Raw genomic sequence first — 23888 nt, 5'->3', positions numbered from 1 at the left:
CACCATCCTGAGCCTCCCAGGGGCTGCCTCGGCTAGGTTGACCAGATCTGAGCTGCAGAAATCAGGACACCACTGGAGGGCAGCAGAGAGGTGCAGAAAACAGATCGAACTCTAAATGGTCTCTTAGAGGTCATCTGGACTTCTGCAGCCCAGATCTGACAGCCCTCCTTATGTCCCAGCTGGCCTTCTAAGCAGATAGGCACACATTTAAAGAAAGCATTGGGCTCAGCCAACTGCCACGTTCATTGTCTGAGAACGCCTCTGAAGCCAATGTGGGGCAGGCAGGCAGGCAGGCAGGAAGGAAGGAAGGAAAGAAGGAAAATGCTAGAGTTCATGCTTTGCTGTGTAGCATATCAAGCTTCCCATTCATAAGTGCTTTCTATTTATCCTCTTTTAAACAGTAATTTGGGGCAAGAAGTCTGGAAGGCTTTGATGAATGTCTGTCAAGTCCACAAAGTCCAAACCCCAATTTAGAAGAATTCTCTTTGAGCTCCTGGTTCTCTTGAGGGCTACATAAGGGAGCTTCATGGCATCCTCTGTTCAACTCTTGCCTCCTCCCCAGACTTATGAAGCATCTCTATAAGGCTCTATGAAGAGAAGAAGAGCTTCTCTTACAGAACTGCTCTAGGAGCACCGACCTAAGATCCCTCCTCATTTCAATGCATGCATTAAGAATCATAAGAATTGGAAGTTTGCTTCTCAGGTTGACCAAATAAGCAGTCTTTAAACAGTTTTAGGGCTACAAGAGCTGGCAAAATGTAGTGAACCTGGCTGATTTTGGAAAGCTAAGCAGGATTAGCCTTGCTTAATTGTTGGATGGGAACCTCAGGGTGTAGACTGGATTGGGAAGTTGAGAAAATATCACAGCAGAAGGCAATGGCACAGAATCCATTGACCATCTGGATTACTTCTGTGGATGTATTCACCTCCTACAGCAAGGAATTTGGCTGCTTCACACAATGATCTAAGTTGCAATTTTGTACATTTAGTGGCTCTTGGGAAGTTAAGTACAAAAGAGTGTTGGTTGAGGGGAAGAAAGAGATTAAATTCATTGGTTTCTTATCAGTTTGCATTTACTGCCTTGGAATGAGAAGCCCTCTAACTTTGGGAAGCTGAGAAGAATCATAAAAGCCCTCAGAGAAAGATTTATGGCAGGTGAGATGATTCCAATAAGGACTACCACTTTCTCTCCAGTAAAACCTCTACATCAGTGTTTCTCAACCTTGGCAACTTTAAAAGGTGTGGACTAACTCCCAGAATTCCCCAGCCAGCCATGCTGGCTGGGGAATTCTGGGAATTGAAGTCCACATCTCTTAAAGTTGCCAAGGTTGAGAAACACTGCTCTACAGCATGACTGGAGTTGACACTGGGCTGTTAAAATAAGCCCTAGGTCACATTACTGGCCAAAATAAAGGGGTAGCTGCTTCCTCACTTATTCAATTTCCCTCCTTTTTTAAAGAACATAAGAAGATAAGAACAGCTCTGCCAGATCAACCAAAAAAAAGTCCATCCTTCCATAGTCCAGCATCTTGCTTCTCCCAATAGTCAGCCAGATGTTTCTGGAGAATTCTTGAGACATGGCATGAAATTAACTATCTTCCATCCCTTTATCTCCCCTTCATGCATCACTGCCTTGTTGTGGCGAAGGGGCTTGCGTAACTCAGTGAAGCCATGAGCTATACCGTGCAGGGCCACCCAAGACGGACAGGTCATGACAGAGAGTTCTGACAAAATGTGGTCCACTGGAGAAGGAAATGGCAGCCCACTCCAGTATCCTTGCCAAGAAAACCCCATGGACAATGTTAAAAGGCTAAAAGATATGACGCCGGAAGATGAGCCCCTCAGGTCGGAAGGTGTCCAATATGCTACTGGGGAAGAGCGGAGGGCAATTCCAAGTAGCTCCAGAAAGAGTGAAGCGGCTGGGCCAAAGCCGAAAGGACGTTCAGCTGTGGATGTATCTGGAAGCGAAAAGAAGGTCCGATGCTGTAAAGAACAATATTGTATAGGTACCTGGAATGTAAGATCTATGAACCAAGGCAAGCTGGATGTGGTCAAACATGAGATGACAAGATTGAACGTCGACATCTTGGGAATCAGCGAACTGAAATGGACGGGAATGGGTGAATTTAATTCGGGTGACCATTATATCTACTACTGTGGGCAAGAAACCCTTAGAAGAAATGGAGTTGCACTCATAGTCAATAAGAGAGTGGGAAAGGCAGTAATGGGATACAACCTCAGAAACGACAGAATGATCTCAGTGCGTATCCAAGGCAAACCATTCAACTTCACAGTAATCCAAGTCTACGCCCCAACCACTGATGCTGAAGAAGCTGAAGTTGACCGCTTCTATGAAGACCTACAACACCTTCTAGAACTAGCACCAAAAAAAGATGTCCTTTTCATCATAGGGGATTGGAATGCTAAAGTAGGAAGTCAAGGAGTAATCGGAATAACAGGCAAGTTTGGCCTTGGAGTACAAAATGAAGCAGGGCAAAGGCTAATAGAGTTCTGTGAAGAGAACAAGCTGGTCATAGCAAACACTCTTTTCCAACAACACAAGAGACGACTCTACACATGGACATCACCAGATGGTCAATACCGAAACCAGATTGATTATATACTTTGCAGCCAAAGATGGAGAAGCTCTATACAGACAGCAAAAACAAGACCAGGAGCTGACTGTGGCTCAGACCATGAGCTTCTTACTGCAAAATTTAGGCTTAAATTGAAGAATGTAGGGAAAACCACTAGACCACTCAGGTATGACTTAGATCATATTCCTTGTGAGTACACAGTGAAGGTGATGAATAGATTTAGAGGATTAGATTTGGTAGACAGAGTGCCTGAAGAACTATGGACGGAGGTCCGTAACATTGTACAGGAGGCAGCAACTAAAACCATCCCAAAGAAAAAGAAATGCAAGAAAGCAAAATGGCTGTCTGATGAGGCTTTACAAATAGCTGTGGAAAGAAGGAATGCGAAAAGCAAGGGTGAAAGGGAAAGATATAAGCAACTGAATGCAGATTTCCAGAGAATAGCCAGGAGAGATAAGAAGGCCTTCTTAAATGAACAATGCAAAGAAATTGAGGAAAACAATAGAATGGGGAAGACTAGAGATCTCTACAAGAAAATTGGAGATATGAAAGGAACGTTTAGTGCAAAGATGGGCATGATAAAGGACAAAAAAGGCAGGGACCTAACAGAAGCAGAAGAGATTAAGAAGAGGTGGCAAGAATACACAGAAGAACTATACAAGAAAGATCTTAATGTCCCTGATGTCCATGCTGGTGTGGTCACTGACCTTGAGCCAGACATCCTAGAGAGTGAAGTCAAGTGGGGCTTAGGAAGCATTGCTAACAACAAAGCTAGTGGAGATGACAGTATTCCAGCTGAGTTATTTAAAATACTAAAAGACGATGGTGTTAAAGTGCTGCACTCAATATGCCAGCAAGTTTGGAAAACGCAACAATGGCCATGGGATTGGAAAAGGTCAGTTTACGTTCCGATTCCAAAGAAGGGCAATGCCAAAGAATGCTCAAACTATCACACAACTGCACTCATTTCACATGCTAGCAAGGTTATGCTCAAAATCCTACAAGCTAGGCTTCAGCAGTACGTGAACCGAGAACTACCAGATGTACAAGCTGGGCTTCGAAGAGGCAGAGGAACTAGAGATCAAATCGCCAACATTCGCTGGATCATGGAGAAAGCACGAGAGTTCCAGAAAAACATCTACTTCTGCTTCATTGACTATGCAAAAGCCTTTGATTGTGTGGATCACAACAAACTGTGGCAAATTCTTAAAGAGATGGGAGTACCAGACCACCTTACCTGTCTCCTGAGAAATCTGTATGCGGGCCAAGAAGCAACAGTTAGAACCGGTCATGGAACAACCGATTGGTTCAAAATAGGGAAAGGAGTACGACAAGGCTGTATACTGTCACCCTGCTTATTTAACCTATATGCAGAGTACATCATGAGAAATGCCAGGCTGGAAGAATCACAAGCCGGAATTAAGATTGCAGGGAGAATCATCAACAACCTCAGATATGCGGACGATACCACCCTAATGGCAGAAAGTGAAGAAGAACTAAAGAGCCTCTTGATGAGGGTGAAAGAGGAGAGTGCGAAAGCTGGCTTGAAACTCAACATTAAAAAACTAAGATCATGGCATCTGGACCCATCAATTCCTGGCAAATAGAAGGGGTAGAAATGGAAGCAGTAACAGACTTCATTTATTTGGGCTCCAAGATCACCGCAGACGGAGACTGCAGCCATGAAATTAAAAGACGCTTGCTCCTTGGGAGGAAAGCTATGGCAAGCCTAGATAGCATATTAAAAAGCAGAGACGTCACCTTGCCGACAAAGATCCGCATAGTCAAAGCTATGGTTTTTCCAGTAGTAATGTATGGCTGTGAGAGCTGGACCATAAAAAAGGCTGAGCGCCGAAGAATTGATGCCTTTGAACTGTGGTGCTGGAGAAGACTCTTAAGAGTCCCCTGGACTGCTAGGAGGTCAAACCAGTCAATCTTAAAGGAAATCAACCCTGATTGCTCATTGGAAGGACTGATAATGAAGCTCAAGCTCAGATACTTTGGTCACCTAATGCGAAGAGAGATCTCTTTGGAGAAGACCCTGATGCTGGGAAAGATTGAAGGCAAAAGGAGAAGAGGACGGCAGAGGATGAGATGGTTAGAGAGCATCACTGAAGCAATGAGCATGAAACTGAGCCAACTCAGGGAGGCAGTGAAGGACAGGAAGGCCTGGCGCAATATGGTTCATGGGGTCACGAAGAGTCGGACACGACTTAACGACTAAACAACAACAATCCCTTTATCTAGAGTGTCACTTCATAACATGGTGGCTTCCTGATCTGTTGGGACTTCAAACTCCCAGAATTCCTAGCCAGCTTTCTTCTCTGACTTTTATTGGGAAAACAGATCCTATGCAAAGCATCTCTTTGACCAGGCAGGTAGGAACCTGGGCTGGAGCATTATGAAGGACTTATCATGACTTCGAACTACAATAAAAGCTGGGCACCAATTACCCTCAGATGTTTGGGGACTATGATTCCCATAATTCCCAGCCATGTAGTTGAAGTTCCAACACATCTGAGGGCATGATATCAGGAAAAGCAGGCAGAATTGTCAGATATTGTCAAGTATCAAACAGCACTCAGTAATAGTATTAAATACGCTCCTCTTTTCTACATGATATTTTACAATATTAAATATTTTCATGCAGCTTTAAATAAAGGAATAGTGTAGTACTGGACCTCAGATGCAGGAATAAATATTTGCTGTATAGTAAAAGAAAGCTGGTGAATATTTAAAATCAAACTCCAGAGAGTGATCTGAGAGGGTAAATCACTTTTGGTTACAGGCTGCCTTAAAATACAGCTAAATAGTGTTGAGAGTTAAAGGACCAGGTGGTCAAGCAGAAGGTGGAAGCTGGTTTAAAAACTTGCCTGCCATCTTGGGAATCAAGATTGAACCAAGAATTTTGCAAGGTGATCAAAGGCAGATGAAATTTCATGCAAACTTTTGAAAAATCTAAGTGCGAAATTGCAACAGGATGTCTCTTCCCCCCTTCCCGCCCTAAATTCATCTGAATTCAAGACTCTTGAATTCCTGCTGAGCTTTAGACACAAATAGGGGTATTTGTTCTCTCTTAAGCTTCATGTGAACAGTGTAATGACATTTCTCCCGTTCCTCTTCCTGATCTCTGCCTCTTGTATTTCTAACGTGCCAATCAACTTAATATCTTAAGCCAGTGTCCAATAGGATTAAATGGGTTCTGTGGATAAGCGTGAGGCCAAAATGCAATTCTCTTTGTGATGAGTTGGAAATGGGAGGAGATAAGGACGATAACCATTCTGAGGGGGTAAAGGGCTGCTATCATGTCTTGGAACCTGTCATCTCAACTTGTCCGTCTCCTCTTGTGGTCATCACTTCTATCTGCTTGGTATGGTCTGGCTGATGTGTGAATTTGGATGTCTGCCGTGGTATGCAAGGTGAACATTCCTACATTCTTCCATTAAATTTTGATTGCAAGGTTGGGCATGCTGTTAGATGTACCCCCATTCCAACACACAGTGGTTGCGTTCCTCCCAAACTCAGGACAAAGCCCCAGAATGTTGGCTGCTTTGTCCCACCTTCATTTATGGAATAGATGCACTGTTTATGTACCTGAAAGAAGGAATTCATAGCTGGGTGGGAGGACATCTGTTCTCATAAAGGCCATCTAAACCTTGCAGTCTTGAAGTAGTTCTTGATGATACTAGTTGAGTTTTCAAGAGGGTTTGGGTGGGGGAGTGGCTTTGTTATGTCCCAGATGATTTATGGAATCCCTTCCAGTATTCAACTGAGGGGCAAACCCCACCCATTAGTACCCCCTTGTTGTATTGACACTCACTGCCTGCGCATAAGCACCATATGCTCCAAACTGTATGGCCATTGGGTTGAACATGCCCATCTGACCCGCCATTTGCTGCATACGGCGCATGGTGCGCTCCTTGTCCGTGTCTGCAAACTTGACCACCAGGCTGGACGATGCTCCCTGCAGGAAGGGAAAAGAGAAAAGGAAGTGAGTCCAAGTGGGAAGCAAAAAGAAGCCATCACAGATATGCCACCTCTGAAAAGGTCTATTGCTGATAAAAAGGATATGTCAGATTTATAGTTCACCTTTTCTCCTGGAGCTAAAGGCGGCTTACATTGGAATCTTGCTTCATCCACAACAACTCTGTGGGGTGGTTGGGTTGAGAAAAAGTAACTTGCCCAACATCCCCCATGGAACTTTGTTGGCGGAGAGTGGAGTGGAACCTGGGTCTCCTTGCTCCTAAACCAGCCCCTTCACCACTACACCACATGGGTTCTTGGGTTCAGAGAGATGGCTTGGCCCAAAGTCCTCCAGGGAGCTTGGGGGGCTGAGGGAGACTAGAACCTGTCTGTCCCCACTCCTAGACCAGCTCCTTCACCACTACATTACATTGTCTTCTGGGGACCTATGGCAAACGTAGGGTTTATGATCTGGAAATCAAAGTAAAAATCCATGCTTATCCAGGGCTCTTCCTTCCCCATATGAAGAATCTAGAGTTGTAAGAGACTCAAGACTCCTTCTCTTTTGGGATGATAAATATGAAAACAATTACAAGGTCAGATCCTGAAGGGTCTTCATTTAGTTTCCTCACATCCTAGGTTAGTAAGTGCAACATTATGACGGAGACGCAGGACATGAGAAAAGAAAGAATCGAGATGGGAGCCATTTTTCTCCAGCTGGTTCAGCTCCACAATCCTTTTCTCATCCACCACTGCATTAAAGCAAGTTAGACGGCTGTTAATCTTATTTTCATTAAATCCTGAAGCTGGAAGAAATCTCCCGAGGACAACAAGTCCTACTCCCAGTGAAAAGCAGAAATTCCGCTGAAGCCTCATTTTGTCTGAGGATTATTCACTCTTATCCAGTGATAGGCATCGTCAGCTATGGCTGGAAGTGATCTTCCCTCCTCAGTATGTTCTAGAGCTCCTCTGCGGTTGCCGATAAGGATTTTGTGGGAATCTGGCAGACTTGCCTTCTGGATATTTGGTTTTATTCAATTCAGTGCTCACAAAAGAGGAATTTCCAGCAACTCTTACTCATCGCATCCCGCTGGGGCCCATTTGTGTAACCTACTCAATTTTTCGCTCCATTCTCAAACCTTGACTCCCATCTCTTCTCTTGCCTGAAAGCTCTAACCTTCATTAGAGATTTAGTGACTCGGTTCAACATCCTAAACCCTAAATCCAAGTTAACAAAACATCATGCCCAAACAAATTAACTACATTGTGGCTTAAAGTTTTGGCCTTGTTTATGCAGTCTCCTAAAATAATGGGTTCCCATAACAGTCTGATGCACAAACTATCCTAATTTTGTAGTTTAGTCTAGCATGTTATGAAAACTCAACCAGTGGTAGGGCAGAGGGTCAGAAGAAGGCTACAAGAGGGGGCCAAGAACAAGAATAGCATTGATGGGCATCCTTCTACCAGCCAGGTATTAAATTTTGCCTCTGGCTGTCTTCACACAACACAGTTAATCCAGTCAGTTAAAGGCCTTTAGGTTTAACTAAGGGGTTTTTTTGGGGAGGGGGGGAAGGATAGTTTAGGGTGTTGTGTGAATCCAGCTCATTTGAATACTTTATGGTTCAAGATATAGTGAGAACCCAGGAAATGGGTTAATTCAGGATCCTAGATGTGTTATGTGACTGCAGCTTGTCTGCTCCATTCTTTCACCCCACCTTACTTTTCCCCAGGCGGATGGAAACCAGAGAATTAAAACTGGAAAAGTGCATTGAGCAAAACATTTAAATCTGCCACTGGAAACAGAAGTCAGTATCTTCATTGTTCATGCGCACCTGTTGAGCTCCATCTGTTCCAAAACCAAGGATAACTGGGGTGCCCCACAGAGTTTCAATGCGGATTCATACCAAGGGGCCATGAAAAGCAGAAGCCTCTACAGACAAAAATATTTTGCTAGCCCATATAGAGTTCTTTTCCCATCTTGATGAAAAGTACCCTAAAACTCTTCTGTTACTGCCTGAGCTCATTTGAGCTTGCCTGGCAAAGGAGACCTGGCGCAGCTAATGCAACTCTCTGGGCCTATGGAACTGAGTGTGGAGGAGAGTCCCATTTGAGACCATGCACTACAATGTACCACCTGTTGGAATGACCATAGGACCATCCTGGCCCCAAATTCCTTGCTACAGTAAGCAAAAAAATGGAAATCTGAGTCTGACCCCCCTAAACTCGCATCTTTGAAGCCTCTTCAAAGTCTCACACTGAAATCTTCTTCTCTTCTGCAGACCTAAATCATCAGAGCGTCTTCCTTCTTCTCCAGATTTCTATTTTACCCAACTGAGCATATTTTTAAAAAGAGACCTATCCCTCCTCGTCATGCAATCTAAGCCAAGTGAGACAGGAGTTGCCTCGAGCTCTTAATGTGCTCAAAGCACATGAAGAAGCAAAGCCACCAAAATCCTCTTGCAGTGACCTCCGCTAGTGAGCTGTTCCGTTGTACCCTTTGTTTTCAAAAATGGGTTTGAATTATCAGTTGTTCAACGAAGGCATACAACTGCCTTTTGTGTTGCCAATGAAACCAACCGTCACTCTCTAAGGCACACTTTGAGATGGGACCTCTTAGTAGCAGCCAATCTCCTGTATTATATGCAGAGAACATCCTTGTCCAAATCCCAGTCCTCAAGCTTGAGAAGGTGAGGGATTAACATGCCAAGAAAGCAAATTTCCAAGAAGCTTCACAATGAGACCCACGTCTCCTGGATTAAAAACATTTTCTGGGAGGAAATGGTGTTCATTGGTGACAAGCCTCTTCCTACTTCTCTGTTTGACCTGTCACTTTTTCCCTCTCTAATAAATCTGTAAACCTCTTGAACAATGCAGCAAGGAACAAGGGAGAAACAAAAGGAAGAAGACAGCGCATTCCAATCTTCAGGGACACCAAGTGCTAGGCATGAGTTATTACGACAGCAAAGCAAAGGCAGGAAAAATTTTGCTTTCTGGTCTCTCTTTATCAAGGATTTTGATTCACGCAGAGAAGTAGTCTCACCACCATCTCAATCTCCCTTTCTCTGCAGCACATGACCCAATTATTGATCCTTCCCCAAACAGGGCTCTTAATTACACTTCATTGACAAATGAATATTTCGAATGCATACATTTCCTAGCAATTATTGCCAGACCAGTCCTTAATTACGGTAGATCTCGAGATCCACTTAATTAATCCCGGGCTGAGAGCTCATTTGATAACTGGGATCTGAAACTCTGAACTTTTGCAGAAATGCTGAAAGCTGAAGCCATCTGCTGCGACTCAGAAAGATGGAAAGTAAGGGGAGATTTTTTTTAAAAAAACCTAACTGTAATTCCTTACGATGGTGGAAGGCAGTATACAAAATAACCCAGCTTGTGGTGTGCACAACTTAGTGGCAAGGAATAAAAGGCCACCAGGATACCTGAAATAAGCCATTTGCAATGGGGTAGGATGATGGGGTGAGAGAGGTGAGTAAAGTGTTTCCTTGGTGGTAAAAGATATTGTGCTTCACTATTTCTTTCCTGATACACATCTGGAGACAGGCTATCAAGGAAGCCTACAGTGATTAGCAGCACTAGATAATAATGTGTGAGCATGTCATCCCTGGAGGTCTTCCTCAAGAGGTGTGCAGTTCTGGTCACTGCTCCTCAGAAAGGAGATGATGGAGCTAGAGAAGGTTCAGAGGAGAGTAATAAGTTGATCCAGGGCCTGGAACAACATCTTTATGAGGAAAGGTTGCAACATTGGGGGCTTTTTAGTTTAGAAAGGAGGAGAATGAGAGGGAACATGATGGAGGTGTACAAAATTATGCATAGTGTAGGTAAAGTGGACAAGGGAAAGCTATTTTCCCCTTCCCAAAATACTAGAATCAGAGGCCACCCAATGAATCCTGGAAGAATCAGGACAGATAAAAGGATTTTTTTTTCTTTACACCACATATAATTAAACTGGAATTTGCTACCATGGGCTACGATGCTGGCTACCAGCTTCTCTGGCTTCTAAAAAGGGTTGTACCAATTCATGGAGGTTATGGGCTGTTAGCCTTGATGGCAGTGGGGCTGCTGGAAGAGGAGACCAGTGGGCTGCCTTGTGCAGTTGGTTGGCCACTGTGAGAACAGACGGGCCAGGGGTCCGATCCAGGGCACGGCTTGTATTCTTACTACATGTTCAAGTGTTTTCCCACCCACCGTGTCCTCTGCAGGATTGAACCACAGCCCTTTGGGTTCTTCCCTTAATTCCTTCACCTCTGTGGACTCAACCAGGCTGCTCTAAGCAGATCCTTCTTTGGTGTTTCTCTCCTCATCTTGCCACCGTGGGTGCAATGTGCAACTTCGGTTTTCATTTGCTTAGTGTCGGTTATGTGTTTTTGGAGGGTGTCTTCAAGTCAGACTTGACTCCTGGTGCCTACAGGGACAATTCTGTGCAGCTTTCCTGGCAACTTTTTTCAGAAGTGGTTTGTCATTGCTTTCTTCCTGGGGGACTGGCCCAAACTCTCCCAGTGGCTTCCATGCCTAAGGCAGGACTAGAACTCAACTTTTCCCATTTCTAGTCCAATGCCTGAACCACTAGACCAAGCTGTATCTCAAATGCATTTTGGTGCACTTCCACCATCTAGCCCTGTGCCTTTAACCAGTACAGCAAACTGGCTCTCTCATTATGTTTAGTCTGTTTTAAGTTTATTCTTTTATCTAGAGTTGCTTTGATGACTGAGATGGGTAATAAATACATTGATTAAATAAATATACAAAATAAATCCAGTGTTGAGCTAGTCCAAACATTGGTGTGAGATCCAGTTTTCCTCCTGTTCACCTCTGAGTGAATGTCTCAGAATGACATTTGCCCCAATATCTTTGATGACACCTATACCCATCCTCCCAACACACACATTCACCCTGAACTTTTCCAGCTTGTGAAAAAGCAGCTTATAGGGAGGAAATCACTTCTGTTGAGTTGCGAATTGCTCAGACAAACGTCTGGATGTTGGTGTCTCTGTGTGTTGTACTCCACCCAGAGTAGCAGAGATCAGGCATTGAATCCAAGAGATCAAGTCTCCTGAATAGGAATGAAGTTGCCTGCTTGGAATTTGCTTTGTAACAGACCAGTTAAATGGGGATGTTATCAACCCCAAATGGCTCTCAAGTTGGCAGGGTTGGTTAATGTAACTGCCTCTCCTGCTTTTCTGCAGCTGGTAATATATTGTTCCCCTTAGTCAATGGAGCTTGGCACGCACGAGTCGGCTACTGGAGGGGAAGGATAAAAATGGAGGCACAATTGGGCTGCACTGTGCTCACTTTGAAATCCCTAATGAGAGACCTTGGTGGGAAAAACTAATTTTCCAGCCTGTCTTGAAGTGTGAAATAAAGTTCCTCTTGAAAATGAGAGCTTGACAGGCCAGTGGCAAAATTTCATATTCACAGCAAAATAAAATATCCATCCATTGATATTTCATTAAAAGCCATGAAGACAAATCTGTCCCTCCCCCCCTCCTGTTCCCTTTCTCTGCCCTCCTCCATTCCAGCAGGGCTGGCTGTGGCTCGCTCCCACCCCTTATTTGCAAACAAAGCTTAACATCTACATCCAGAGAGAGATGGACAAAGAGGTGGGAGGTCAGTCTTGTTCCCTTTAGGGAAACAGCAGTTGTTAAACACACCTAGCAGCAACTATATGCACAGAGCTGCATGGAAAACTGCATTGGGAAGTGGAAGTCTTTCCTGCAAGACAAAAAGGCGACAAGGGATTGAGGGACCTGGAGTCCCAAGCATCGGAGGAGGACCAAATGGTCTACTGTTTGCGTCTTCTTTTCTAGTTTCCTATCAACTAAACCTCAAGGCTCTTGGTGGTTGTGAAGTATCCAGGTATTCACATACCTGAAATTTATGGCTTGGTTCTCCAAATGTCGGGGCTTCTTCAGACTGTTGAGAACATGCCCTGGGTGATTCACCCGAAATGGCTGTTTTTGGGAGTGTGGCCAATTATAAAAGTTAGATTTACTAGATGCCAAACTGGTAAGAATACCAATAGAAGCGAATATATGTAGCTCAGGGCTGAACTGTGGAGTCCTTGGGGTTCTCTGAGCTCGGTGGTTTTCTTGCAGACGTTTCATCACCCAACTACACAACTAGTGTTCTTTTCTTGGTAGTTCCTGGATTGGGCTGTTGTTTACTGTTGGATTGTTTGTCTGATGTTAATCCTGGTGGTAATCTCTGCTTATCTGGGTGTTGATTGCTGGCAAGGAGATGTTCTGGTCTTTTTGTTTCCTTTTTATTGTCTCTTTTGAATAGAGTGTAGATGTTGTTTATTTCTATGTGCCTGTTGATGGCTACCTTGTCTGAATGCCAAGCTTCCAGGAATTCCCTCGCGTTTTTGGATTTAGCTTGGTCTAACATGCTGACAGTTTCCCAGTTGAAGCTATGCTTAAGTCTGTCCATGTGTTGTGAGGTTAAGGAGTTTTCATCGAGTCTTCTGACTGCTAGCTGGTGTTCATGGATGTGCTCTGCCAGCCTTCTGCCTGTCTGTAAGAAGGTCCCATTCCATCTTCTCTAGCCCCCTGGAAGCTCCCTGGAGGTCTGGGCAAATCCTGCAGAGGACACTTGGCTCTGAGACAATTTTGAAAAAAGCTGCTGGGTGAAGCAATCATGTTGCTCCGACTTGTTTTATTTCCATACCTGACTAAACATGGAATCTTCTGGCTTTTGGAAGGACAAGGTGGAGAAAGGAGAGAGGCATCTCCTCTATCACCTTCCACAACTCACCAAAAATGAGCAGTGTGAGCCTTACAGAGTTCAGCAAAAGTTTTGTGAAGCAGAGCAGTGCAAAGCAACATGGGCACCTTGCTTCATTCTTAGATGGGAGGTGGCCTTGTCTCTTCACAAAACAGCTTTGATGAGCCACTTTACTCAATCTTTCACTTTTATTTTCATCTATTGAAGGTTTGCACAGCTGAAGTCTCAACTGTGTTCTCTCTTGCACTTATGCAGAAAGAGGGCACACCTGCTAAGTTGTACACTGGTTCTTTTCTCCTGTCACTCAAAGAGGAGTTTGTCTCGTGGAGGAAAATGGCAGCTGATAGCTCTCTTTCTCCTCGAAGAAACTGGAAGAGATCCTTCACATTTCTCCATTTAGTGAAATAGGGACGGTCATTTCTATCCAGTCCTAATTAGAGACTAGATGTCTTTGTTGGGATTCCATCCGCTCTAGATCTCATTATTCCACGACCTTCAATATTTTGGGGGAAAGAAAGACACACAATATGTGCCATGTAGAAATCTAAGTTCACTGGTAGGGAATAGGCCGCGTCATGCGGACACCAAAGAAAATAAATAAGAAATTGTTGAAAAAGGCCCCTATGAGTTTTAACAGCTCTGAGTCTAGAAGATGATATTGGAACATTTTTATGGTGGGCCCAGTATGTGAATGTCTGGACAATGTCTCTGCAAGCAACATGGCTGGTTGAGTGGGGTTTGAAGAACCCCATTCTTAATTAAAATTGGGCCCACCTTCTTACAAGTTAGGAGATTTAGTAGTCTTTGGCCAAAAGCCATTATCCAGGCTCAGAGTGCCAACTGGCAGGAAATGGAGATTGGGAGGAAATTGAAAATCAAGTATTCCGCAAGTAAATTAGAATTCAAGAGGATGTCCATTGGAGAAAAACCACACTGCCTGAATGAGGTCATCACCTTGAGTCATAACTTAATTTCTTCCTTTTGGTGCCATGTACTGCATAGACATTGCCATGATGTTTTGTGAAGCCAGGTTTGATTTAGTGTGCTGTGTGATTGTAGTCTATCTGGTGTCATGTACTGATGGAGAAGCCTTCATTGCATTCCAGTAAGTCCAGTGAGATTTGGCCATGGAGTGACATCACTGACGCCATAGCAAGCCATGTTCCTTGCTGGCTCTTGGAGTGGGAAGAGGGAAGAGCAGGAAGCGAGTTCACAATGGCCACATTCACACAATTAATTAACCAGGATTAGATAAAGACCAAGCAGCTGCATTTGCAAAGCACGAAATACCTGCTAGTGTTAATCTCAGTTGTGGCTTTTTGTGGCTTGGTGTGTTGTGCAAATTCAAACAATGGTTTAAATTAGATCTATATCCTGTCTTTCTTTCTGGTGCTTGTGGCAACATGCACAGTCCTTCCTTCCTCAATTTCTCCTACAACAACCCTACAAAGTAATTTGGGCTGAGAGGGAGGGACTGGCTCAAAGCCATCCAGGAGGCTTCCATGGTGGAAGGAGGACTTGAACCTGGCTCTCCTCAGTCCTAGTCCTTCACTGCACCACACAAGCTTATAACAGTTTATGGCTTCAATGTATTGTGCCCATGCAGAAAATGTGCTAATTCAAAGAAAGGATTTGTCAAATAATTCTCAGGATTTGCTAACAGACAATCACACGCAACAAGGATCTAACCGGGGGCATCAAAAAAGTCAAGAGGGCAGTTGTGGTCGGGTGATTGAAGACCTTCCTATTTTTTCATGCGATGCACAGTCACAATCACCATCTCAACCTTTCTGACCCCTCCTTTGCAGACACCCTTGCCCCAAATCCTGGAAACTGAAGGCAGATGATTAAATTAAAGGAAATTGAGGAGCTAACCCAGGTGGTAGATTAAAGGCTTTTGTTATGCAGTCAGGGAAGAGGTGGAGATCTGCCTTCTAAGCCAGTTGAGTGAACATGTCTCCAGTTTCACTTGTTCTGTGTTGTGTGTGTTTTCCAAACTGATTGAAGCCAGAGATATGCACACACTAAAACAGCAGTCCCCAGCCTGATGCTGGCCAGATGGGCTGGGACCACAACTCCCCCAAGCCTCTCTGTGTTTGACAAACTGTAACCAGGTGTATGCCTACTTTGAAACAGCTGTCCCCAACCTGGTATATTCCAGATGTGGTGGGACAGCAATTCCCGAAAACCTAGGAATTCTGGGATTTGCAAACCAACACACCTGGGCAGTGTTCAGCTGGGGAAGAGCAGATCAACACATTGCTGGCGGAATCAATTTTGCAAACTATAATGAGCACAACACCAGATGTTCATGCACTTTCAAAGCATCTGAAAAGGGATGCCAGATTTTACCTTCCTCTTGTGAAGTCAGATCCTGCAAAATATTTGCACCAGTTTGCTGAAACCAGAACTTGGTGCCAATGCCCATTACCCATGTCCTTAAGGCCTTTCTTTCTGCTGGAAACTGTTCTAACTGCAGAGAGCTGGAATCACGTTGGCTGCATCTTAGTAGCTTGAATGCCCAATAGGTGTGGTTCAGGGCCCCAGAAAATAAAGAAACATCAGTTCCCAAAAACAGTCGCCTGCACTGGACCTCCCACTTCACTCTGCCTGGCCAAATTCCACCTTTGACTTTCCAGCTCAGGGTTCACACTTCATTTCTGGTCACACTTCAGGGCTGAATTGTTTTTCTAGTTCTGAGAATGCTTGAAGAAGCTGAATGTTGCAAATTCCAGCAGGAAATTATCTAATCTTCCTCTCCAGGATGAATGGAGGATCAGAGCGTAATTATTCACTAGCTTCTGCCCCAGCTGTTATGATGCAGTTCTCGGCTGAAGGAACTCACTGAAATATGGTTAAAACTGCAGATTTTGAGAGGACATTAATCTATCTCTATCTCTCAATCTATCTATCTATCTGATAGTATTATAATCTACCCCCCCCCCCACTTCTGACGCATTTCTACAACCTTCTCTATATTCAAGATATTATTCATGCTGGACCTAGTGATGAGAAGATCCTTTTCTTTCTTTTCTTTTTTTAAAAAAGCCATGCTTTCACTGATTGCTGTAAATAATGATGTATCATTTCTAAGAGTTACATTCATAGCAATAGCTCTGCAGTTATGGGTTTGGGATAAAAGAACAAATTGGAAGCATTACTAGGAAACTTTGTCCTCTGTGTGCTGTCCATCGTATGCACTGATAAATACTTTAGGGCATCTTAACTGGTTGCTGTATTACAACTAAATATATATTAAAAAGTAATAGATTTAGGTGCAAATGGGATAGAACAGAGTTAAGGGTGAAGATACCTGAAAGAGTTGCAAGTGAAAAGTAGAACGCCTTGTCTGCCACTAGCCTTGATCAAAGATATGAGTTGTAACCTAGATCAACCTTCACCAACCAATAATGACCATTAAAGAAGCTTCTTCCAACCATCAAAAGCATTGAGCAAGTTCTACAGATGTCATCAGGCTTTACCATTGCTTTGCAAGTTGTAGAGATGTATGCAATATGGTCTCTTCTTTCATTTGACATAACACAAAGGTAGACTTATTTTACTGTAAACTGGAGCTCATCTCTTAATAGCATTGCTTTCGAAACATTTCTGGCTCTGAAGATGACCATGTTGCCAGAACAATTGTAGGTATGGGTTTGGAAAGAAGAAGAAACCACATCCTCACTGCATCCTTGCAACTGGGATTATTCCAGCTATATACCTGGCAAAATATTGAGTATCAGCTGGAGCCATCCAGAAAAAAACATGGTTCTTCTCACATCCAAATTTGAGTCAAGTTATTTGAACACCCATTGGAGATAGTCCTACAAGCATTTTTCTTTTTCTCTGATAAATGGAATAAATGACAGATGGCCATTTAGGGACCTTTCATGGTACCCGAAATCTCCTGCCAGAATGAACTGTCTTCTTCTTCTGAATAATAGTTTGGCTTTATGTTTATGAGTACTGTCAGCCCATTACAAGCATGGAGTCAGGTCATTTCACAAATCCAGATTTCACTTAACTGGTATTCCTGGCATGGCTAGTAAATGAAAGTAAAAATAAAATTAGCCAAAATTCGGGATGGCATTCTCAGTCTAAATTGCAAATTAAGGCAAAAAATCAACTTCTTGTAAGATTTGGCAATCTTGCAAGTTTTCAGCCATTTTATCTTTATTTAATTTGGAGCTCAGGCAATGGGGTGCTAATACATGACATGCAATGTCTTCACACTTGGGGTCTGGTTCCAACTTTCTTCTGAACTTAAGAAAGAACACTCAAGAATCATGGGGACCAGCCTTGAGGGGGGCCAGATCTGTTCCTCTTCTCTGTTCTCAACTGGCAATGGGCCACATTCCTACTTTATGATGCTCAGTCTTATAGCTTAAGGAATTCTATGTTTGAAGGACTCCCTGTTCTAGGTCCAGTTTAAAAGTAAAGGGTTGGAGAGCAAGGACCTTGAATTAGTCTCCTGAAAGATAGTGTCGTATTCTATCAAATTTAAAGATGGCTACAAATGGCCTAAGGCTCAAACTATCCTACTTTGAAAACTTTATGCAAAGACCTTGCTCTCTGGAGAAGGCTCTGATGCTGGGAAAGACGGAAGGAAAGAGAAGAAGAGGACGACCAGTAGCAAGGTGGATGGACTCAGTTACAGTGGTGATAGTTCCACTATTGGAAGACCTGAAAGACCAGGTTAGGGAGAGATTGTCATAGAGAAAATCTATCTATGTGGTTGCTAAGGGTCAACAATGACTTGATGGCAATCAATCAATCAATCAATCAATCAATCAATCAATCAATCAATCACACATGGCCTTCTGAAATTTTCCACCAAATGTATGGGCAGAGAAAGTCAATGGATGTTTATTCCAATTTTTTCCAAGGACAGGAAAACCTCTCCAATTAGTTCTCAAAGGCACAACCTGCCTCTGACAGAGATGGTAGGACCATATAGCTCATGTTCACCTCACAATTAAATAACTACAACCATACCACACTCCCCTTAGCAGGATTTCACCAACTTTTTGTATTTTGCTGAAAGCAGTATCAAAAAGAAATTCTCTTCTACCAAATGGAATGAGAACTGGTAGGAAAAAAATAGGATAAATGTTTTGTATGGCATGAATTTCTATTTAAGTCATCGTAACGATAAGAATAATTTCTAAGTTTGCATCTGTCTGTCTACGTGTCTGCTTGTCTGTCAATCATCTGTCCCTCCCTCCATCCTTCCATGCAATGTTTATGCAAATCTGTTTCCAAGCATTTCATCCTAGTCCCGCTGCCACCTTCTCAGCCCCGTCTTCTCACTGGGCATTTCTGATTTAATTTTCTCTTCCTCGTCTGGACCATTAAAATAGCGCAATTGGCTTCTTTTATCTTTGCTGGAGCTGTGAGGCCTGCCGGTGGTGGTCCCCACTTATCCCATTTGGAGGTAATAGATTCTGCAGTGGCAGAAGACGTTGAAGAGGCTCAGCGAGGAGGCCAGGAGAGGCGTAAAATAAGAAAAGAGAGAGAATGAGAGAGGAGAGAAAAAATGTCTGTGATGTCCCCCTGGGCCTCTTAGCTGTCCTACCAGATGCCTGAAGTGTTCCTGGGATGTGACTAGAGAGAGAAAGTAGTTCCAATGAGGTCTTTATGCCCCCAAAGGCCGCCTCCGAAGCTGGGATGATTCATACCCCTTGTCAAGCGACTGGCCTGCCTAGTTTTCTATTCCGGGGCTGAGGAACATCTGATTTATTAGTTCATTTATGGAACAATAAGGGGGGGGGGTGGAGGAAGAAGAGAGAAAGTTGCTCGGTGGATTAGCAAATATATACACACACACAGAGGACAGGAATTAAAACAATTGTTTGGGAGATACAGTATAATAAGTCTTCTGGCCAATGGGAATGTAAGGAAGATCTGCTGAGAGACAACCGTTACTCTGAAGTAAAGCAGGGTCAAAGGGAGGGAGGAAGGAAGGAAGGAAGGAAGGAAGGAAGGAAGGAAGGAAGGAAGGAAGGAATCAATCTTCACTAAATAGTTTATTTCTTTATGGAGCTTGGTGCCACCAAATGTTATTGTATTCTTTGAAGCACCTAGTTAATGGTAGATTTGGGGATGGTTAAGCCAGACTTCTCTAACTAAATGCCCTTGACATGTCCCCAAACTCTCATCCTTGCTAGAAAGACATGCTGGCTAGGAAATTCTTGGAACTGTGGTCCCAGCACCTATGGAGGGTGCTACATTGGGCGCCATCTTGATGCTGATTCTCTTCAGCAGGACTCTTGTATCTCTGTTACAGATGGAGGTGGCAATGGGAGAAACTGGAAAAGAACCTCTCGGTTTACTGTGGGTTTCATGACACAGCTGAGTTCTGATTACAGGATTCCTGATATTCCTCCAGACTTTTGAGAAGCTAAAGATAGGTAGATATAGATAGATGGATAGATATCAATAATTTAAAGAAAAAAACAGGTTTTCTTTGAAGTGCGTGAATCTCCCCTTCTCTCTTCCTTTGGCCCTTTGTTAGGAGAGAGGATTTAATGGCAGGAATGCCACCATCTCCATTCTCCTTTCTGGAGAGCAGAATTTGTACTCTATAGGAAGAGCTGGCACTGACTTGTCCATGATTCTCCAAAAGCTGGAAAGCACTGAGGTGGGAATGAAGCGGAAGAGAAGTGGAAGAAAGAGAAAAGTTGTTTCCTACGAAAGCAACAATCCAATTTGAAACCAGTCCTACAGAAGAGCTGTGATGAAGGCTGCTCTCTTCCTGTTAATTTTTGCAGCCTAGCTGTCAGTGGATCTGTAAATAGTACCTCAACAAAGCCAACACTTTCCCATCCACACATCAACTGTTCAATTAACAGAAGAAGGCTATATAAATAAAGTGTACCTGTCTTTGATGCTCCCCAGCAATTTATGAAAGTGTACACAAATCTAATTAGAAGCCCACTGCTTTCCATTTACATGGATCCACTCAAGGTTGGGGCTGTTGATTTCAAAGTTCTTTGTTAAAAATATGAAATAAGGTGGATCTAGAGCCTGGACTTTGCTGGAAACCGTTGCTCCCCTCTTGACAGGTGAATTTCTACTAAATCAGCACTGGGTTCCAATTCTTATAGGCTATGTAGGCTGTGCCTCTGAGACTATCCACTGATTTGATTCACACCACACACTTAATTTTGGTTACTGGATTAACCCATTTCCTAGGTTTATACTGTACAACCATACAGTTACATAGTTGGAAATGATCGAGTATTGTTGTTCAAATGCAGATAGTTTAACACTAACCCCGCTTATGCATCTACTAGGTTTCTACCTGACCAGGTTAAGCATCTCGTGGGTGTGATCCATCTTATATTCACCTAAAGAGGGCCACTGGTTATGTGGCAGATTCTGATGCTCATGAAGGGGAAAGGCATTTTAATCAGGTAAAATGGCCTTTTTGGAAACTCTTAGGTACCATATGCTGTGTGAATAGAAGCCACAGAGGAACAATAATTCTGATAGCTGTAGAGGGACAGGAGTTTGCTACAGAAGCAAATGGCTTATGTCCTGACAAGAATTATGATGGATGCAGAAGAAGAGCTTGGCAGAAGAGCAGTGAATTGGCTGAATGATGGGGAGAACTTAATCACTGGCATAACAGAAGGACAAAAGTGGGTAGGGAGGTGAAACGATCAAGAGATTATGCTCATCCTGATAGAATGAACATCCATACAGTTGGATAGGACTACAGCAATCGCACAATTTAAGTGGTTCACAGAATTCATAGATCAGAGGGACATCTAACTAGACTGGTGGGCTTTAAAAGAGGACTAGGTATTAACAAAGGGTGGTCAGAGGACTAGAAACCAAGTCCTACAAAGAGAGACAGAAGGAACTGGGCATGTTTAACCAGAAGAAAAGATGATTGATGGGGCTATGATGGCACTCAAAGAAATAGACAGAAGAAGATGGAGGCCTGTTCTTTACCATTCTGGAGTGGAGGACACACAATAATGGGTTTAAGTTACAGAGTCCAAATGAATGTTAGGAAAAAAAAAATCCCCTCCTAACAGTAATGGAATAATGGAGTCAATCATTGCAGAGAGGTGGGAGGCTCTCCTTCACGGGAGAGATTCAAGGGGGCAATAGATAGTCATAGGTCTGAGGTTCTTGGGTTTGGATTCCTGCACTGAGCAGGGGTGGGATTTCATAGCATAAATAGCCCTTTCTGATCCCGTGATTGTATGCATAGATCCCTAGTTGACTGGGAGCCAAGAAGAAAAATTCTGCAACAAAGAAAACTCTGCTGTGCAAAAATCCCATTGTACTAAGATGTGATGATATGTAGGAATGACCTTGGGAGATGAGAGGAAGAGTCGCAGCCTAGACAATGGTCTGATAAATGAAATCTGAGTCTGAAAGAGAGATGGGGCTTTTGAAAGCATCTCAGAAGGGACCATCCTTAGTTCTCTGGGAAGTAAAGGCAGGGAGGTGGGGGGAGTGCTTTCAGACTTGCAAGATTCTGTTAATGTAACCTTACAATAAGGGTAGTGTTAGCACTCAGGGCTGGTGCTTCTTGTCTGAACTACCTTGCAAGGCTGACCCAGTAAGACCATGAAAAGTACAAACTCTAGGGTTGCCCCGGAGAATTTGGTTCCAGAAGTATTCTTATACTTCTGATCCAGGGAAAAGAAAGGATTCTGGATTTCTTAAAATAGGCCTGTTATAAGAAGGACCCATTCAGTAGAAATTCCATCCTTGCTTGTACCACGAGAAGCTTTTGCCAGTTACGGTTAGGAATGCAGTTCTTGAAGGCTGTCTTAAAACCCCTGCATACTTCAGCAAGACTGCATTCCTTCCCTGTATTTATTTATGTCAAACCTGGAGTGTCACTGATTCTGGAATCAAACCACAACAGGGAGGGATCCGCAGGGAAGGAGAATAACAAAATTTGCAGAATTAAAAAAAAAAATGTTTGGAAAACTAGAAGAGGGAATCCTTCCTTGGTCAGCTGATCAAGGACTCGCCATTAGGAAGAAAATGACAGCCGGGGTGGGGTGGGGGTTGGAATGGGGTGGGGGTCTTGAAAAGGGCACCAGTTGGTGGCTGGAACCCTAAAACCTTCATCAGGAGTGCTCTTTGCTAAAACATTTGATTGCAGATCCTGCTAGTCAAAAAGACCTAAATATTTCACTGGCTATAATGCTTTTGAAGTGTAGGAATTTGGGATGGATATCCAGTAACATTCCAAGCTACAATTATCTCAGGTTCCCTACCTTTTTATAGGTAACCCCCAGTGCATTACACACAGGGATGATGTAACACGGTGGCCAAGAGGCTCAGCTATGAATCAGGAAATCTGGAGTTCAATTTTCACCATTACCATTTATTCTGTGTTCAGCCTTCAGTGAATATACCCTTCAGCAACACTTCCTCTCACTCCCAATGTAGAAATAATATTAAGCCTTCTTACAATGGGCCAGGCAACCTCATTTACTATTTTCAGCTGGAAAGGCCATGAGACATTTGGATACGCTATCAGCGGGGCCAAAATGGTTGACTTTTAATTGTTGACCTCTTATTGACCAAGAGGTTTAATGCTTCAGATTTAGGGTTTATTTTGTTAGAAAAAGACCCCTACTTGTTATATTGTCACCAATGCTCATCACTAGGAGCTCAAGGGTCGGTGAGGAGCTCCAAAGGTTGCAGGATAGGACTAGAGAGCCATATTCTCATCTCTCTTTTACAGGATTATTGTAAGGATTACACTTGGGGATGTGCATGGGAAATGTTCTGACCCCAAGGTGGGCCATTTCAACACTGAAGTGCTTTAATAATATTAGCAGTAATCCATAGCCCTCAGGGGCATTCCTGGAGGGCTGAAAAAGTCAAGATGGCGGCCGTGACTGTGCGAACAAAGCTCTGCCCTGGCATAAAAAGGGGGCAGGGCTTAGTTTGCACAGCCATGGACCCCTGCCAACCTGTTTTTCAGCTCCTGCCCCATGGACCCCTTTGGGAGCCTTACTATTATTAAAATAGATCCAGTGCACAATGTGGGGCTCCTTCTGGACTCAGGACTCCTGCTCGAAGAGCAGGTGGCAGTCGTGGCCAGGAGGGCCTTGGCACAGCTTTGGGTTGTGAGCCAGTTGTGCCCATTTCGGGACTGGGAGGCCCTGCTCTCAGTCATTCATGCCCTAGTCAGCTCCTGAATGGACTACTGTAACATGCTGTACATGGGGCTGCCCTTGAAGAGAATCCAGAAGCTTCAACTGGTGCAGAATGCAGCGGCGCGGGCAGTTATGTGTGCTCCAAGAACTGCCCATGTCACACCTCTGCTCCGCAAGCTGCATTGGCTGCCAGTTTGCTTCTGGGTCCAATTCAAGGTGCTGGTTTTGACCTTTAAAGCCTTAATTGGCACGGGACAAGGTTATTTGAAGGACTGCCTCTCCCCAGTTACATCTATCCATCCCATTTGGCAGGATCCAGAAAGAGTACCTTTCCTGCCGTGGCCCCCACCCTCAGGAGCATCATTCCCCCTGGGGTGAGATTGGCTCCAACCCTGCCAGCCTTCTGGAAAGCCCTCGAAACCTGGATGTGCCACCAGGCTTGGGG

General features: G+C 43.8%; 1 protein-coding gene across 32 annotated transcripts in view; it reads right to left on the bottom strand.

The window, feature by feature from the left end:
• The window catches only part of CELF4 (CUGBP Elav-like family member 4), a 752374-nt gene that overhangs the window by 45585 nt on the left and 682901 nt on the right, over window positions 1-23888 (bottom strand). For 22 of the 32 annotated variants that reach the window (XM_088153023.1, XM_088153035.1, XM_088153017.1 and 19 more), the window contains one exon: window positions 6418-6561. In XM_088153023.1, coding sequence (XP_088009149.1) covers window positions 6418-6561 — 144 coding nt within the window. Of the gene's footprint in view, window positions 1-6411; window positions 6562-23888 lie in introns of all 32 variants that reach the window. The other 10 variants (XM_088153025.1, XM_088153036.1, XM_088153014.1 and 7 more) reach the window with 1 other exon arrangement.

The sequence above is a fragment of the Python bivittatus genome, unplaced genomic scaffold (genome assembly GCF_059951505.1).
Source record: "Python bivittatus isolate LINGU-HERP-01145 unplaced genomic scaffold, Pbiv_v1 ctg000570_np1212, whole genome shotgun sequence".
NCBI classification, from domain to species: Eukaryota; Metazoa; Chordata; class Lepidosauria; order Squamata; family Pythonidae; genus Python; species Python bivittatus.
Note: the sequence above shows the minus strand (reverse complement) of the source record. Positions and strands in the feature narration are given on the sequence as shown.